Below are 12,608 nucleotides of genomic sequence, written 5' to 3'. Positions count from 1 at the left end.
CTCTGGATGGACGCAAGCGTGGAGGGTGTTCATTCAATGCTGTGTTGGCATTTTTGAATGGCCTACATGTTATTCCGTTGCATTGTTGTGCAATTCTGTGTATTTCCTGGCGTATTTCTATTCCCAAGTCAGGAATCGAGCCATTTTTTCAGACCTTTGGAAGAACATGTGGTGGGCTGAAGAGAAACACAAGCCACATGGAAAAACGGGCGGGAACGAACAGTAGCATTCATTCATCCTGCTGGAAAAAAAAGTAGGTACATCGACTTCAGTTCTGCTCCATCTAGAGCCGGTCTCATTTCTCACACAACAGGGAGGGAGGGAGGAAGGGATAGGGATGGTTTTGTCAAAGCCAAGGCCTCCTGCCAGATGATCCATCGGTCAAAAACTCAAAAGATCCCTGGCTAGGCAAGTGCACAAGCAGGACTGTGAGGAAATGAAGGAGTAAGGAGAGAGGATTGATGGTTTTCTCTTCTTTGAGCCACTATCCAACCAGTAAATCGTGCTCTAAAACCTCCCAGAGTGCAGCTGTACTGAAACTAAAACAATAAGCTGAACAGAATTTAATAGATCAGAGTGAAGCTGGCGGTGTCAGCTGACACTCTTGAAAATAAAAGTTCCTGAATGGTTCTTGGACTGGATATAAGTTGAAGTAGAAAGTAGACATACCTTTAATTGGTATAAAGCCTTTACATTATGTGGCATCGCTCCAAAACCTCTTTTTGGCACCTTCAAAGGGTCCACATCTTCCTTCATTTAATAAAATAAGAGTTTGATGTAGTTAAAAACTCCCCAGTCCATACAGTCTCTATATGGAAACTAACAGTCATGGGCTGGAGGTTAGGGAACCAGCCTTGTGACCGGAAGGTTGCCAGTTCGATCCCCTGAGCCGACAGCACATAACTGAGGTGCCCTTGAGCAAGGCACCTAAACCCCAACTGCTCCCTGGGTGCCGTGGATATTGCTGCCCACTGCCCCCTAGTGTGTGTGTTCACCGCATGGATGGGTTAGATCCCCTTGTGGGACTAATAAGGGTCTCTTAATTAAACAAAATACAGCCCATTTTGAATTCACTGTATTTACACTGAAGTTATTAGAAGCATTTCAGCCTGAGCTCTTTCTTCAATGTCACACAATAAGAAGTGGCCAATCAGAACAGAGGTTATTTACATATATTAGTTTTAAAGGCCCAGTAACCAAAACAGCCTGTTTTATTGTAAGCCTGTTTCATTGTAAGAGAGGTTGAGAAATTGTGTTATTGAATAAATTAGGATTGTTTTTGTTACATAAACTCACAGAAACATTGTATGTGGAGTTCCGAGGAAAACAGTAAAATAAACAAAAAAAAGTGGGAATAGAGATCCAGTCACGTCCATTAGTCATCCCCACACACCCCTCCCATGGACTGTTCTCTCTTCTGCCATCCGTAAGAAAGTATCGCAGCATTCAGGCCCTCACAGCCAGACTGTGCAACAGTTTCTTTCCACAAGCCATCAGATTCCTCAATTCCCACGGACTGAATTGACGGACGCCCATACGAACCCACATGCACACATACATAATATGAGACCATCTCACTCTCCACTTCTTGAAATTCCAGATTATGTCTGTGACACTGTGTTTAAATTATTGCATTTCACACTAAAATATTTCACTTCATATCTGTCTACTTGCATTTTTGCACCTTTGTTTTGTACTTTATTTTCTTTACAATATCAGCTACTGGAATATTGCACCGACCAAGTACTGTATTCTGTTGCTGTTGCTCTGGTTGCTACCTCAATGACTGCTATGGTCACATGCTAGGCTAACTGCTAATATGTCATAGTATGTTACATCCTGCTTTGCACAGTCTACATATTTTCAGTGCCGTGTACTACCTGTGTCCTCTTTGTATTTATTGCACTGTGTATAATGTATTGTTTTGCACTTTTGTTGCACCATGGTCCTGGAGGAATGTTATTTCGTTTCACTGTGTACACTGTGTATACAGCTGGAATGGCAATAAAGCATCTTGAACTTGAACCACACACACTGCTAGATGAAGAAAGCTTTTAACCAATTTGTTCAAATGTTTACTTTTATTTACCTGATTACGCTTAATTGTAGACACTGTTGACTTCAGGCTCTTTTTGGCTCTTCCACTTTAAATTGATCAAGACTTGCACAAAGAACTCATACTTTCTCTTAAGTAGTTTCTGTGGACCTTTTTAACACCTGATAACAGGACTAGGGTTGTGGTGCATAAGGTTTGTTTGCTTTAATGAACATGTGCAATTTAAATTATTTAAATTTGATTTTTAAAAATTATGAACTTCAAGTTAAATTTCAAATTCTAAATTCTAAATTTCAATTACAGAAATTAGGCTCTAAAATTAAACTTACAACTTCACGTTCCACTTTGCCCTAAAGGGTTTTTAGGCAGCTAACAGGCCAAGATGTTTTATGTAGGTGACCAAAGAACATCTGTAAAGTACATAGACCATCACAGCCTTTTCAGAAATGTACTTTTGCAATTTCGTTCCATTAATTACAAAACATTTTTTAATGCTCAAAATCTTGGTCAAAAAAGCTCTTCAATTCCAAAACATATCAGCGCTCCTTTAATTTACGTACATGCCTACCCTGTAAAGTTGACCAAGGGAGTTTTATCCTCTTTTTATGCCACATTGTGAAACACTAGCTGCAGAAAGTCCCTGGCAACTAGACCTTTATCTTATCCCTCTAGTCAGAGAAGGCTTTTAAGAGCTTACACAGAATGATAATTTATCTAAAGACACTGAATTACTCCACAGAAGATGCTAAACTATCATTTCCACCCCATGGTTCACTTTATATCAATTCCGGATTGCCCATGGAACCTCCAACCACATGCCAAGACCCAGCCTCCCTAACAGCATCACCCCTCTTCAAAGGAAACGATAAGCTAATGCAGCTGAAGGCATTAACGTCCACCGTTTATTACAGTCAAGATTTAGAGCAATAGATATCAGCTCTGAGCATACAGAATGAGTTAACAAATGCATTATCTTTCATTTTATAGAGCCCATAAGTCGTCACAACCCTCCGATGACAAAAATAAGGGAGGGGAAAGGGTTATGTGGGCTAATGTCCTACAGCTTGACATTAAAATGGTAGTTTTTCTTCAAAAGAGCATCAAATCTGGAAAAGAGAATTTACATAAAAATAAATACCACTACTTAAACAGGTAAATGCCAAACCATAAAAGTAAGAATTTATTAATTCTGGATTTCCTCCAGAGATGTTCATAACCCAGATTCTGCCATGGCCTACCCCAACAGCTGTCTGACCACCTTAAATTTATAGCCATTCTTTGCATTCCATTAGAGACTGGCAGGCTTTGAAATAGAGGTCACCCGTTCTCCATAAAGACCCGAGGCCACACAGGGACCGCAATATAGGGCAAAGCCTATTCATGGATTATCGAAAGCCAATTCCGCAATAGCTCATGGCCTTCAGGATGCAATTAGGCAACCCAGTGTTTTGGATCTGTTCACCTTCTTTGAGTATTTTTTAATTTGAGACCAAATTATCTTGAGTTAATGTGTCATATGAGGACCTGCAACTGCAATACAGAAAACAAGCCACACTTGCGCTCATTTAAAACTTTTATTGTAAAAATATTTCATTAAAAAAAAAAAGTCACATTAAAAACCATTAAAAAACCACCATCCAGCAGCAGACATTTGGTCCTGAAATGGCCTGAAAAGAGAGAAAATAATCAGAGATGGAATTTCTTGACAATCCAACAACTCAACTACCTCAAAAAGGACTGACTACAAAAGGAGCTTAAAACCATCCAGCAAATTCAGAGACAAAAGCTGCTTGAATAATACTTCATGGTTTGGACAAGTCTCAAAGAAAACAAAAATACAGTCTTAACTGCACCATCCAAGTGACAACGCTGTCTGGAAAAGGAGAGACACAGTAATGGAAATAGCTCCCATTTTGGACAAGCGAACGCAATTCAAACACGAGAGGAGTCACACTGAACCGACAAGAGAGGATTTAGAGCCCTCTTATGCACGATACGTCCAACAAAAAGATCAGCCGGGGTCCCAAGTGATTCTCAAGTCAAGGAAGCTCAGCCCAGCACAATTCAGCGCTTTCTAGAGGCGCAGTCAGATTGGGTGGTTTTGCCTCAAACAAGCAACTGGACAGTTTTTTTTTCGGGTTGCAATCTTATGATGTAAATACGTGAGAAGGTAAGTGCACTGACGCTGCAGCACTTATGAAACTGATTGTCATTAAAAGGTGAATTCTCTCAGATTACTGAGTCAGAATTGTTCACAGTGGTGGTGATAGGAACCAGACGTCCACCTCTAAAAGCTCCCTCACAAAAAGTTACCAAATTAAATGGTTATGAACGCAATGTCTAAGACACTGTTGTACGATAGTTCACTCGTTGCCAAATAAGCCTAAAACTTTAAATCCATTCCTGGCACATACAGGAAAACATGGCCCTCTATGAATACGTATTTTTTACTATCACTCCATATAAAACTCAGAAGACATGTGTAGGTTCACTTGTGATTTTGGATAGTAAATAAAATGGCTATATTTGGGTTGTAGACATGGTGACCCCTAGTTCCAATTCAAATCAACCCAGATATTTTGAAACATCAGTGGAACTTTTGTAACAGGCAACTCATTTTTATTTATTTGAAACAGAGCAAAAAAATAAAAAATAAAAAAAAATATGCTGTAAGTGTTAAAATTCAAAAATTCACTTTTGCTTAATTGGCTTAAAGCAACTGAAGTTTTAAAACACCCACACCCCACATCAACCACCACACCTGGCCCACCCCTACCGTTTCCTGCCTCAACATGCCCACTTAAATTCAGATAGGGCTTTTTAAATGAGCTTAAGTCAGTTCTGTTAAAGAAGAAAAACAAGATGTGCAGGTAAGGAAAGAACCGAGATCGGGTACGAGAACTATTGAAAGCTAAAAAATGGATTTTACAATCGCAATGGTTAACATTTGGGAGGCAGATTTTCTCTTCAATTTCACAGCAGAACTGAATTGTGTAAAAACTAAGACTTAGAGACTAAGACTAGAAGACTACTGCCCCTTATTCTGGAGAATCAGACTTTTCATAATACACAAACACTAAAAAGTGACGAGTATTTAGCTTTGGTGAACTAAAAGCAGTTACTTGTTACCAGTTCAATCTAAAAAAAGCTTTAGATTGAACTGAATCCTTTGTGTATAAAAGCAATGCCTCTAATGAAAAGTTGTTCATGACTTTACAGTACATCAGTGAATAAATAGGGTAAAGGACCACTAACCATCTCATTGTAGTCAGCCTTGTGCGCTCAGGTTTGCACATGCTCTTCTGAGGAATTTCGAATCCATCCATTTGGTTATCTGTTAAACAAGGAAGAACGATTCAGGAAACACACCAGGAGAAAATATTCAAATTGTTCTACTCTCAGTGCTAGACACAAGCAGGTCTTTAGTCATAGGTGTCTCATGCACCACCACCAAATACATTACAGCTACTCTAACCATTAAATAAACCATTTTTAAATAGACAACAGCAGTTACGATTTGACCAACCATGAAAATAGCCAAAGAGAAACTGTTACCTAATGTTCATAAATAATGACATGAAAAGAACTCACATTTGCCTCTTACCTACCAGTCTGGTATGTTAAATACCTCACTTTGGTAGCTCTCTTGCTAGTCTTACATGAGCAAGTACTTTCTCAATAAGACTGCTGTCCCCTGCTTCACTGGCTCCAAGCGAGGATCTTGCTACTTCTCTCCCTTAGCTGGCGATTCCCATTAGCTAGCCTCTCAGCTGGCTCTTTCCAATGGCTAGCCTCTCTTCGATGGACAGCTTATCAGCCATCTCTTCTCTGTGGCTAGGCTTTAAGCTGGCTCCTTCCGTTGGCTAGAATCTCTGGCACCTCATTGGATAGTCTGAATGCGAGCTTGCCTCCAGTTGGCATTTCCGTGCAGCTAAAATCCTCATGTTTAAGTCTTCAGAGGAACCAAACGCAAACGTTTTCGTTCAAGAGATGAGCTACAAGTCTCAGCACTGGCAATATGCGACACATACTGTAACTAAAAACAGCTCAAGTTACGCCAACAATGTTTTAACATGTTTAAAAGTTAGCACTAAATCCAAATGCACAGTAAGATCTTTTTCAGAAGCCCAGAAACCAAATGTTTAGCTTTCTGAAATCATTCATAGGCCGAGACGCCACCCAACACTACTTCACGATCAAGTGCAAGAACACTATGGATCATCAGTGCAACAGCCAGTACTGAGACTTACTACTGAAACCAAGTAAAGCACTAAGGAATACACAGTTAAATAAAAAAAACTGAAGAGCGGTTTATTTAATCTTGATTGATGGCAGTTTACATTAAAAAAACCCTACGGTTGCAAAAGAAAACTGGGAATGAAACCCTGCCTAAAACCTCATTGGAATGATTTACACTTCACAGACACAAGGGAAAGCTACAAACTAATAAGTGTCCTCCAGGACAAGAGTACTTTTGACAAAACATTGTTGGACCTCACATGCCCACCACCCCACCCACACAAGTCCCATCCAACATCCCCACATGATTTTCCTCCCCTATTATACACGTTTTCTTCGCGTGGCAGACGTTAATATCGCCGCCACGCCGCTCGGCTGGGCAGATCTAGGTGTAAACCTGCTTCCTTCATTCTCTCCTTTCCCTGTCATCTCTCTCTGGCTCTCCTCTCCTAAGTACTGTGGCCTGTTGGACAATATGGAACATACATTCAGTTACACTTTGCACCTTTCTTTGCCTTTCTTTATCAAGAGCTACACTGCAGGGGAATGACAAGCAGTAGCACAGAAGCAAACCTTCAGGTCAGCTAAGATGAGACACTGCAGGGAAAAGGGAATGAAGATGATGATTTCACATATGCCACGGGGGTTTAAACTTGGCTCAAATTTTCTCTCCACTTGCGAGATTGGGTCTTAGCTTGATGAGAGTTGAAGGTTTGCTGCTGGATCCCCTCATACTTACTGAGAACTCAAAATTACAACATTTACAGCCCACTCAATACTCAAAAGCAGGTATGGGCAACCATGGTTCTACAGGATACACGGACACGTTGACAGGTAGTTAAGTCTAATGCATGGATGAGCCAGGCATTGTTGGCGACAACAAGAGAACCCCCACCCAACAACCACATGGGACAGAGCTTACCATGAAGTCTAGAACCTCCTCCCACCAGAACCACCCCCGTAGCCACCACCGGAACCGCCGCCATAACCGCCTGCAAAAGCAACAAGTTTGCTTTATTGATGTGACAAAATTACATCGTCAAAGCATTAACAAATATCTACATATTAAAAAGGTAAAGCAAAACTTAGAACATTAAAGATCACAATAACACAACGAAACCTTGATATGCAAGTGGTATATAATGAGAATAGTTAATTATCAAATATATTTATGCAAGTAAGACGGAAAAAAAAATATATATATCTCACTCATATCTGGCTGTAGTGGACACCAACACACCCTCTCCCAATATAATCACTAATTTACCACCAACGATATCAACGCAGTCGATGTTCACAATAACTACCGTGGAACTGGAATAAAGACAAATCCACTCACCACCATAGGGGCCACCGCCACTCCTGCCACCTCCGCCATAGTTGCCTCCTTTCATTGGGCCATAGTTAGAGGACGACTGGTTGTTGTAGTTGCCAAAGTCGTTATAGTTGCCCCCACCGCCGCCGCCGCCGCCGCCACCACCAAAGTTACCTGCAGTAGATATCATAGATTTAAACACGATTACCATTGCACTGCTCCTTTCATAAGGGTTTCTTAAAACTACCAAAGGAAACTACAGCATAAGCACTGTAGGGGTGTTTATCTTGTAGGAAGGAAGATCCAGAGGAGCCAGCCTGGGCACCCACCGTAGACCATAATACAACTGAACTGGTAGCAGTCACAGATCACTCACCTCCACCGAAGTTTCCTCCTCCGCCACCGTTATAGTTGTCATATCCTCCCCCACCATAGCCACCACCGCCGCCTTGGTTGCCATAGCCACCACCGCCGCCACCACCTCCATAACCACGGTTACCACCATAACCAGGACCACCTCCACCATAACCACCTATGATGGGAAGAAAATGTTACTCATAAGACAGAAAACCTAATAACCTGAAATCTTGAAAAAAATTCTTGGGAAAAAAAATAAACAAATAAATAAATAAAAAAAGTCTGAGGAAGGAAAAAGTTCAGACTTTTAAAGTCTTACCATTTCCTCCTCCATAGCCATTGCCATATCCATCACCACCGCCGTATCCTCCACGGCCTCCTCCATATCCACCTGTATTAAAAACAAATTCAAGTTTATTGGAAAATGTTTGCCAACAAAAGAATAATCAGTGCAGAATGTAGACAAATCAGTAACCCGAAACCATACCTCCATATCCCCCACCTCTGCCGCCAAAGTTTCCACCACCTCCACGGCCGCCTAAGACACAGCAGAGTGTGAGAACACAAATCTTTTCCTTCCTTAACATTAACAATGAACCAAAAATCCTTTACATTTACAGCATCAGTGCACTCTCTTACCTCTTGGGCTCATCGAAATTCTGTTCATCTCTTCCCTGGAAAGCGCTTTCCTGACTTCACAGTTGTGACCGTTCACCGTGTGGTACTTCTGGACTGGAGGGGTAAAGCAAGACAACAGTTTAGAAACATGTCTGACCTATTCTTTTGTTCTTAAAAAGCAGCGTCCACATGGTCACTTACTAACTATCCTGTCCACGGAATCGTGGTCGTCAAATGTGATGAAGGCAAATCCCCTCCTCTTATCACTGTTCTTCTCGGTCATGATGTTCACCTCTTCAATTTTGCCAAACTGACTGAAGTAGTCACGCAAGTGCTCTTCATCAGTGTCTTCCTTGATTCCACCCACGAATATCTTCTTAACAGTTGAGTGAGCACCTGGTCTGGAGGAGTCCTATTAAATAAACAGAAAAAAACAAGATAACTGTAGTTAATCCAAATTCTTGAGACAACAGAGGTGTAGGGGAATAAAGAAGAGAGACCTCAAGTCACATGTTCACACATGAACAGATTTATAAAAAAAAAATAAAAAAAAGTCAATGAATAAAAAAGTAATTTGCATTTATAATGACAGTATACCTCTCGTGACACGGCTCTCTTAGGTTCAACAGCTCTGCCATCCACTTTGTGCGGACGAGCGTTCATAGCAGCATCGACTTCGGAAACCGAGCTGTACGTAACAAAGCCAAATCCTCTTGACCTTTTGGTGTTCGAGTCCCTCATTACCTGCAAGACCAAGATTGTGAATCTCAAGATCTCATACAAATTAAACAAGACTTTAAAACCTGCGCAACTGGCTGCAGTAGACTGACTAAAGACCAGCACAGACTGTTGTAGGGTAAGAATTATACCTACACAGTATTACAGCTAGTCTCCTACTGAATTAAGTGACCATTTTGACCAAAATGTTTTTGAAACTACTGAGGCAATGGCTTTGTCATTTCTCTGCATTTCCCTCTCTTACTTTAAATGTTCTTTAAGTTTAACCAAATTTGAAACTTTGAGTTCTGAATAATTTAATCTCCCTGTGAAGCCCTGAACTTTGTTACAGGTGCTACATAAAAATAAGCAAATCATGGTGTAAAACACTGTTTATCCTAAGGGAAATGCTTAAGGGATGACTAGAAAGATACAAATGCAAACATAATTGGGCAACTGCCAAAAAGGTGCTGAACATAAACTTAAAGGGCATTTATCTAAATACCAATTAAACACTACTGATCCGCAAGCTCAATGTAACATTCTATTAAAAAAACAACCTTAAACCCAAGTCTAACCTTTACTTTATCCCCAACCCTAAACACATCACTAACCTTGTTGATAAGCTGTCTAAAAGTTAGTTGTTTAACAACGAGCATGTGTGAAAACTGTACAGAGAACCAACAGCGTCCATTATATTATTAATAAAAACATTAGCATACTCACCACACAGTCTGTGAGGGTTCCCCATTGTTCAAAATGGGCCCGAAGGCTTTCATCAGTGGTCTCAAAACTGAGGCCCCCAATGAACAGCTTGCGGAGCTGCTCCGGCTCACGAGGAGTCTGCGGGGGGTGGGGGGGGGCAACAAAGAGGCAGTTGTGAGATTACATTCTGTATTCTTTCAAAACATGATCATACACTTAAATAAATCTCCACTGATCATGTTAGCTTGCTGACATTATCAACTGTTTCTTGGCCTAAAACATTCAACTAGATTTTGCATGATGAAGAAAATATGCCACAGGATGTTCTCATTGATATAAAGCAATGAAATAGGGTAGTTTCGATTTTGGGGAAAGTAGGCCCACGTGACCAAACTACTTTAGTCATATGGTTGCAGATGTCATTTTATTTATCTGCAAAACACTATCCATAAAAACATTTTGAAATGACTTTTTTAATGGAGCATTTGATTACATTTATTTAAACTAAAGAGTAAACGCAATACTTTCCTCAAATATCTGGAGCTTCGCAACATTTTTTTGTTTGTTTATTGACTTGTTTACCTTGTCTGTTTCGTTGTATTTCACTTCGCTATTTTAGATTTTTTTGCTATGGTTAATTTACCTATTTAGAGCTGCAAGTGTTACGATTTATTGCATCAATAAAAAAAAAAAATAATGGTTGTAAGATTTTTACACTGTTGCATTCAAACGAGCGCAAAGCTCATTTTGCCAAAGGAAATGTAGCATTTTAAACACGCACATTAACGGGGTGAAGAAACGAAACAAGTTAGCCAAAAACAAGAATGATCCACAAAAGAAACAAAATTATGAATGAAAAGAAAAATGGTACTGTTAGCTAACAGCGTGTTCAGCCGCCTGCCTCACAAAAGCGCGGATTCGGTGGCGTGATACAAAATGGCGGAAACGACTCAAATCACACGCAGCTTCTTGTCCGTCCGTTCCACCTTAAATGCTGCAGCTTTAACATGTCGGCGCCACCGCATAACTGAACTGCTGCGCCATTTAAGGTGGAACGGAAAAATTGCACAACGAGCTGGCGAATCACACCCACATGCGACAAAAAGATCGATCCAAACGTACAAATGCACAAAAACACTCATAGGCGAAATACATAATTTCCACTCTAAATAGTGAGACTAACGCCTTTTTCAACCAAAAAGGAGACAATAAACCGTGCAAGCTAACATTAGCCAGTTAACCTAGCTATGTCTCGACCTCGCTACAACATACACAAACGGCGATTTGCGCAGCAGTAAAACGACTCATTACACACACACACACATTGACAAGAAAGGAGCAACCCAAATTATTATAAATCGATAAAATATCCTAAATAAGCATTTTCTGTAATTTATATCGCTTTTTACCTCTTTAGACATGGCGACGTGTCTCCGCTGCAAAGCCTCAGTCCTCGCTGAGTGAAAACTATAGTCCACGCCTCGTTATGAAAACGAAAAACGTCACGGTGATGCTGCTCTCGTGTGTTATGATTGGTGCAATCTCCGGTCACTCAAAAAATCATCCAATCATAGTGATCCCAGAAAGACCGCCTTCTCGCGCATTTATGCTGGAAATTGTGTTTTCCTTCTTTTATTTTGAGTTATATATTCTCGTTTGGTTGTTCCTTTTCCTTTTTCTGTTTAGTCAAATATTGACACTTAATCAGATGATAAAGTCAAACGCAGAACCATATAAAGAGTCCATAAAATGTATACAGGCGTAGAAACAAAAGATGCATCAGGCCTCGCAGCTTCCTTTGGGCTAAATCTCAAAGGGCTCCCTACTCAGTACGTAGAGCATCCTGTAGGTTATGAAATAACAGCTCCAGCTTATGCATGTGTTTGATAGGAAGCCGTTTATATTCAGCCAAAGCTCCCTATCTAACGTTTAATGCATAAACTGTGTGTTGAAAGCCACTGTTTCAGGATTTATGCAGTGCACTGTATAGAGAGCAGCGGTAGGCAGTTCAAATGCACACACACTGCTTAAAGGAAAACCCCACCGATTTTCAAAAAATCTCCATGATTAAAAGGTATAACAAAGTAATTCAGAGTGGTTTGATGTAAAATGTGCTCCTTCACAGAACGAGGTGACATGAAATTGGTTACAAATGAAAAGGTTATACATACACTGGCTGTGTCTGAGGCGTTATTTTATGGTAGTTTTGAGATAAGATTCTGTGACTAAAATGTATTTTTAAAATCCATTCATGACAGAAAAATACATGTAGGTTGTAGGAAACATGTAGATTTACTGCTATTTTACTATTTTCAGCAATACACGTTCAAATTAGTAAGACATGCATAGGTTCACTGGTTGTTTTGGAAAACAATTAAGTAAGTTACTTCACAATTAACTATTGTACATCAAACTACTCTGTCAAAAAGTCAGAAGGGATCCACATCTAAACATTCCCAAGCAAATAAAAGAAAAATCTAATTATTGTTAAATATACTTGAATTATTTGTAATGGTTTGTGATGCAGTGACTAATGTACTGCTGGTCTTTACACAAAGACAAATTAGCACAGTTGTGGGCAGGAAAGAAGGACCCAGGACA

General features: G+C 40.2%; 1 protein-coding gene across 2 annotated transcripts; it reads right to left on the bottom strand.

Moving 5' to 3' along the window:
• Nucleotides 1–3,607: 3,607 nt before the first annotated feature.
• Nucleotides 3,608–11,484, bottom strand: hnrnpa1a (heterogeneous nuclear ribonucleoprotein A1a). Of its 2 annotated transcripts, XR_005006115.1 has the most exons (12): nt 11,417–11,484; nt 10,029–10,145; nt 9,183–9,329; nt 8,787–8,997; nt 8,607–8,699; nt 8,455–8,505; nt 8,287–8,358; nt 7,987–8,142; nt 7,635–7,784; nt 7,218–7,287; nt 5,312–5,390; nt 3,608–3,723 (listed from the first exon to the last, which is right to left on the bottom strand). XR_005006115.1 is itself a non-coding variant. In XM_036559306.1 (11 exons), the coding sequence occupies exons 1-10, from the start codon at nt 11,426–11,428 to the stop codon at nt 7,226–7,228; spliced, it is 1,071 nt and encodes a 356-aa protein (XP_036415199.1). In that variant the 5' UTR covers nt 11,429–11,484; the 3' UTR covers nt 6,342–6,758; nt 7,218–7,225. The 2 variants fall into 2 exon arrangements, 1 of the variants encoding a protein (XP_036415199.1); XM_036559306.1 differs by lacking the exons at nt 3,608–3,723; nt 5,312–5,390 and adding an exon at nt 6,342–6,758.
• Nucleotides 11,485–12,608: the final 1,124 nt, after the last annotated feature.

The sequence above is a fragment of the Colossoma macropomum genome, unplaced genomic scaffold (assembly GCF_904425465.1).
Source record: "Colossoma macropomum unplaced genomic scaffold, Colossoma_macropomum, whole genome shotgun sequence".
Taxonomy (NCBI): Eukaryota; Metazoa; Chordata; class Actinopteri; order Characiformes; family Serrasalmidae; genus Colossoma; species Colossoma macropomum.
The sequence above is the reverse complement of the archived record's forward strand: the minus strand, read 5'-3'. Positions and strand labels throughout refer to the sequence as shown.

Bases quoted from the DNA above. Each gene is read 5' to 3' on its own strand.
- hnrnpa1a (XM_036559306.1), bottom strand. The intron at 8,143-8,286 runs GTAAGACTTTAA...TTCCCATCATAG, and splicing joins TGGCTATGGAGGAGGAAATG to GTGGTTATGGTGGAGGTGGT. The intron at 7,288-7,634 runs GTGAGTGGATTT...TTGCTTTTGCAG, and splicing joins TGGCGGTGGCCCCTATGGTG to GCGGTTATGGCGGCGGTTCC.